The sequence below is a fragment of the Lactuca sativa genome, chromosome 4, assembly GCF_002870075.4.
Source record: "Lactuca sativa cultivar Salinas chromosome 4, Lsat_Salinas_v11, whole genome shotgun sequence".
Classification (NCBI taxonomy): Eukaryota; Viridiplantae; Streptophyta; class Magnoliopsida; order Asterales; family Asteraceae; genus Lactuca; species Lactuca sativa.
The window spans coordinates 386,290,602-386,297,141 of NC_056626.2; the positions used below are offsets into that span (position 1 = coordinate 386,290,602).

Sequence of the window (6,540 nt, forward strand, 5' to 3'; positions counted from 1 at the left end):
AAAATCTTGATAAAGTGAGTTAAATGGAGAAAAGAATTGTTAGGGTTTTAGACGAATCTTTACAAGGCACCCTGAGATTTTCTAACTTTCATATAACTGTAAGACCGTTTATAGGGAATCTGATGCACGCTCTCGAGCAAGAAAATAGGTATGATACTAAACTCATGCATTCTTTCTCATTTTACCTTTTATAAATATGTGATGAGAAAATGTTTTATTGTTTAACAGGCTTACACATATGAGTTGGAGAACAAAATCTCATGATTGGAAGAAGAAAATGATAGAATCAGGAGGCAGAAGGTATGTATATCTGTTTCTCATAATCGTTTCTCTCTTTTTCGTGTTATCCAGTCTCTTCCTTACAGGAAATGTCTTAATGGGAATGTTACTTATATGTAGTGTTACTGTGATAAGATCTGGAACAAATGATGGAAAACCTTCTGGTGTGGTAAAAATTGTGGATTTTGGCGAAGTTATTGAAGATAAGAAGAATAATGTGGTGGAACCCGTAAAAGGTATTGTTGTTGTTATTTATTAACCATGAATAACATTTATTTGATTATATAATTTATTGTTACATTTTCTTTATAGGTAAAAAGAAAAAAACTGTGAAGTAAGAACAAACGGAAAGAAAGAAGCTGATTCCGATTCTTCAAGTTCATCTGCTGGTGGTAACAGGAGGAAGAAGAGATCAACAAAGAAAGAAGTCAAACAGCATAAGAACAAACGGAAAGAACAGAGACGGTTGTCTGGCAAAAGATCAAAAAGAAGGTCCATATAGTTGCTTTTGATATATATATATATATATATATATATATATATATATATATATATATATATATATATATATATATATATATATATATATATAAAACTTAAATCTCTTTTCATATAATATTGTATTTGTAACTTGTAAAAGTGGACTTACTTTAGGAGCTTTGGGAGTTCAAATGAAACAGAAAGTGGAAGTAGCAGTTCTGATGATGGAAAAGCAAATTGACGTGTTGCAAAGGCCAAAAATAGACCTCCAAGTACTTCTGCTGTACTTTTTTCCCTTCTTTTTAAGGGCATATTGCAAGAAATTACAACATACTATACTCTTTCTACTAATATAGGCATTGTACTGTATTTTTACCCATAATAACAATATAGCAATGTTGGATTTTAATCTTGATAGCTTGTTTTTAGTAGCAACAAACTTATATTTTCTTTACAGATAGTAGTATTATGTAGTAGATAACTTAAAATGCTTGTATATATATGTAGAAAATGCAACATTGCCATTTTGGGTAAAAATCAAGTACATTGCTATTATGGTAGGTATAACTTATAAGTGTTATTATAAGTAAAAAATAATAATCAAATACATTGCTATTATTGGTAAGGAGACGTACGTATGTAAGTAGGTTGCTGCTACGGGTAAAAAATAAAGTACAAAGCAAATTTCAGTTTTCCTTACTCAACTGTTAGTGAGATAGATGCTTAGAAATCTTGTTATGTAATATGTAGTGAGGAAAAGTTTACCAGATCTGTCACGAAAGGAACCTGAATCAAAGGTGAAAATTAAGGATCAAAATTCAAAGAAAACAACCTTAGAAGAGCAAGAACTTGTTAAAAATGGGGTTGTGAAGGACAAGGAGAAGGAAAAAGAGCTTCAATTACTTACTACATAACCTACATTCTGAGTTGCATCACCAAGCATTCACCTCAGTACAGAATTCTAATGGTGTGGCGTATATTGGGAGGGATTGCCACCTCTCTCCTCTTTTCAGCCTTTGAATCATGGCTTGTTGCTAAACACAACAAGGTGAGATATAATATTACATTTCTAAATACACCCTTTATATTGTGTATGGTTCTAATGCTCTTGTTTTGATGCATCTATAGAGAGGTTTTGAGCAACAATGGCTATCAATTACATTCTCTAAGGCAATATTTCTTGGGAATGGACTGGTTGCCATTTTAGCTGGTTTATTTGGAAATCTTTTAGTTGGTTCATTGGCCATGGGACCTGTTGCTCCATTTGATGCAGCTTCAATCTTTCTTGCCATTGGAATGGCCATCATCATATCATCATGGACTAAAAATTATGGTGACTCATCAGAAAGCAAAGATCTAATGACCCAATTCAGGGGTGCTGCTGTTGCAATTGCATCAGGTCTCTCTCTCCCCCCTCTCTCTCTCATACATATACAGGAGAAGCATGAAGAATCCAAAGTGGCAATCTTGTAATTATGCATACATATCATTCTGCCTTCTAAATTTGGACCTAATAGTTTTTTTTTTTTTTTTTTTTTTTTTTTTTTTTTTTTTTTTTTTTTGTAAAAACAGATGAAAAGATAGCATTATTGGGTGCAATACAATCTTTATTCGAGGGTTCAATGTACACTTTTGTGTTTCTATGGACACCTGCTTTAAGCCCAAATGGTGAAGACATTCCACATGGTTTCATTTTTGCTACTTTCATGTTATCTTCCATGTTAGGAAGCTATTTAGCTTCTCGGTTATTAGCACACACACTGACATACATTGATATTGTGTTGTGTTGTGTGTGTGTGTGTGTGTGTGTGTATATATATATATATATATATATATATATATAAATGTATAAAATCAAGATTCACTTTCCACTCGGACAAAAATACTCTTCCGGATTGTTCCGAATTATTACGACCATTTTGCCCTCATAGGAATTTTGACATTAACATACATGCGCACATTTTTTTAGTGTAGATTTTGTCGAAGAGAAATGACAACAAAGAAGATAAGTGTCTCTTGTTGTTTGTATATATACACTTTTTCTTCTTGTTCAATAACTTAAAAACTATATAAATGTGAAAATTGAAGGTTCACACACTGTTAAAAGGATTGGAAAAGATAATTGCAAGTGCAGATATTCCAATGTTCGTCTGTGGTGACTTCAATTCAGTTCCAAGAAGGTATGTGTCATTTCTGCTACATTTGTTATGTGTGTTGTGTGGCCAACAAACATCTGTTTTCATTACTTTGGTGTATGTAATTATTGATCCACAGTAAGTCCATGGATTTATTGTGTTTTTGGATTGTCCTATAGGTAGCATCTCAGCTTCTGATTAATTTGGTGTACTATTTGGCAGGTTGATCTCTAGGGCCTGCTAGAAGGATTGGATATTACAGTTAAGCATCTATCTAAGACTTCAGAGCAAGGACTTGATGAATATAATTTAGCAATGTTTTACTTGATTTGGACATGCATAAGACTCAAGCAAAAGCAAGACTCATACTTTGGCATGGCTAGAAGCTTTGGAGGAAACAAAACTCAAGCAAAAGCAAACACCCAGAGAGTTGTTAGCACATAGTAAGCTAGATAATGCGATTGTATATAAATTCTACTTCTCTTGAGTTCATTTATTTTATTACAGTTACTCAATATTGGAATAATTATTTGTATTTGACATATTAGTGAAATGAATTATCTTTGTTACTTATGGTATTTTATTTTGTATTATGAGATTTTTAATGTATTATTTATTTTGAAAATTAGTAAATCAATAATATAATATTTTTTTTAAAACATTTAGAATTATGATACGCAAAAATGTGTGTCATCTTCATTTATGACATGGCCTTTCTTGACAGGGGCTTTCTTGATACGCATTGCGTGTCATTAACACGCGCGTCGTAAGGTTACGACACGCGAATGCGTGTCGTCTTCCTTTATGACGGGGCCTTCCTTGATACGCATTGCGTGTCGTAAACGCGCGTCGTAAATGCGCGTCATAAATGCGCGTCGTAATTGCGCGTCGTCTATAGACGACGCGCAAAAGTGCGTCGTCTCTCTTTATGACAGGGCCTTCCTTGACACGCATTTGCGCGTCGTCTGAGCGTTTTACGACGCGCAATGAGCGTCGTAAAAGGCCTTTTTTCTAGTAGTGATATTAGATTTACTAGTTAGATAACCCAGAAATTTGTAAAGTGTAATTGACATTAGATGATGAATAAAAGGTGTTTTATTTATGAGTAAAGTTTTGCTATCTCTTGTCGATCATTTACTATATTTCTTTTGCATGTTTTGACTTCCAGAATAATTTTGTTTGGTATAACATATTATTCAAACCTCCACAGTCGGTCATATGTCGGAAGTAGGTATGAATCAAGATTGTCATGATTGGTTGCAAAGGTCTAAGGTGTTGGACAAGGCTACAACAATCATGAGTGCTCATAAGGTCTGAGCATTGGACTCAACCCACACTCACTGGAATCACTTCATGGAATTCTATCTCGAGTGATCGTGAGACGGTAATATCATATAACTCTTCAAACCTAGAGATATGATTTGTTACTTACAAGTTGGTTATGCATTGATTGTACGAAAACGCATTGGTAACTCGATGTTATAAAATGTGCTTTTGTGTGTAATTCAATGAGTGGTAGAACAAACATATGAGTCGAAGTTTATCTGTTCCTTCTTGGATTAGAAGCTGATATCTGGGCCCCTCGATGATTTTGTTTTGACCTATGTACCAGGCCCGGTCAGAACTAAGTTGATGTGTTCAATTAAGTTCTTTGTCAAACAAATCGGAAATCGAGAAACAAACTGCTGGACAATAAGTAAGACATTGTTCCATGTATTTGTCCGACTGATATCTAGAACGGAGGATTATATGATCCCTTATCTTAAATGGCATACCATCATCTTCTCAGTTCCGAGAGACCTTGAAAGAGCTACGATTGCCGGTCGGTTCCTGAAGTACTGGAGTTATAGTTATTAGACTTATCCAAGTGGGAGACTGTTGGATAAGGTGTCTAAGTCCATAACTATTTCAGGTGTGTACTTGACCCGACCCGGCATGGTCCATTTGGGTTGCATGGCACCATGCAATTGGATAGACTAATTGAGAGGAATAACACTTGGAGATTATTAATATATTATAAGTTCTAATATATTAATAATATTATTTGATTAGTTTGATCAAAGAATTAATTTGGAATTAATTAAGTGATCAAAGGATAACTAATTATATATATGGGTTGATTATGTAAATCATTCATATCTTGTATAGTGGGCTAAGAGGCTCCATGGATTATCAAGTTGGGTTCTACCCATAGGATGCTCCATGGATGCTCCATGGATGCTCCATGGGAGTTACAAACCTATGGGTCATGGAAATGAAGAGTCATGACACATTAGGGTTTACATGGTGTAACCCTAGATGTGTCAACACTATATAAGAGCCCTATTCTCCACCAAAATCGGCTACACATACATAGAGATAAGAAAGTAGAGGGCTTGGTCGATTTTAAGAAGTGTGTATTATCTCAAGAGTCTTTCCAAGAGCATTTGGTGTTGTGTGAAGCATTTGAGGCATCAAACTTGGGGTGCTAGGCTCACAAGGTTTCAAGGAACATAAGCAACAACAAGGTAAGTTATTCTATCTTTCTTTCAAGTTAAAATTGTTCCCCATGTATGCTAGATAGGAATATAACCTTGGAAATTCAACTTTGCATGATAATTAAACAAACATAGATCCAAGGTTATTAGGGTTGCATGTACACTTAGGAAGTGTTAGAATGCTCTAAAACCATCAGTTATGTGATCCATTAAATGGGACATGGCACTACCTGCCATGACCGTTTTTGTATCTAGAATCTCCTTAATTGGGGGGGGGGGGGGTGGCATATGAGTTTGTGTATAGATCTATATTGGATTGACTATCCTACACCTTGTTGCTCGCTACAGTGGGACTTGCAAGTCTACGGGTGACAAATGTCATTTCTTACGGTGTCTTACATCATCGTTTTACTAGAGTCGGTAGCAGGATATAGGCCGATCACATGTTACTTTAAATTACAATTGGTTTAATGTATCTATTACAACAATAGTTGCGTACTACAATACTACAGTACTATGATATTTTCCCATTACATTCACTTCGTGAATGTTCACACGATGCACAGTAATGTAAAAACTATATTTTTGGTTTATGATAGTCGGATTTGGGAAAATACACATTCTTACAAGAGACACACACACAAATACTAGATGCCTTGGTAGAAGGCTGCAATTAGTAGGAAACATAGGGTTTTCTAGGAGAGTTTAGACAAATACAAACTTTACAAAACTTATACATTACAAACATCTTACAAATACTTTCATACCAATACAGACACTAATATACTTATGATCTCACCAGTTTTAAAGCCGATACTCGCTTTGAAAACAAGGTGTCTTCTCAGGTCACCAGTAGACAGTTACAGGTGCTAGGTTCTGAGAAGATGGAGTTCGTTCAAGACTCGTCTTTTATTTTGATATTTATTTTTTATTTCTATATAATTTGACAGAACACAATTTTATAAAATTATATTATTAATGAAATGGATGATGTTGTTGCTTGTTTACTACTATTCATTGTTGTGATACTATACATGACGTCCTCCGCCACAGAACGTTTCCGCCGTTCATGGTTTTAGGGTGTGACAGATTGGTATCAGAGCATTGTTTATAGTGAATTGAGTATATCAACCCATAAAAGATATACTAATTATAAATACAATGGGATA

At 34.6% G+C, this 6,540-nt stretch overlaps 1 protein-coding gene across 1 annotated transcript; it reads left to right on the forward strand.

Annotated features, from left to right (window-relative positions):
- Nucleotides 1-1,636: 1,636 nt before the first annotated feature.
- LOC128133739 (uncharacterized) lies at nt 1,637-3,121 on the forward strand (the record flags this gene model as incomplete). Its single annotated transcript, XM_052771270.1, has 5 exons — nt 1,637-1,807; nt 1,888-2,158; nt 2,332-2,559; nt 2,848-2,903; nt 3,074-3,121. Coding segments are annotated over 5 exons (774 nt in total), but the record flags the coding sequence as incomplete, so codon positions are not given.
- Nucleotides 3,122-6,540: the final 3,419 nt, after the last annotated feature.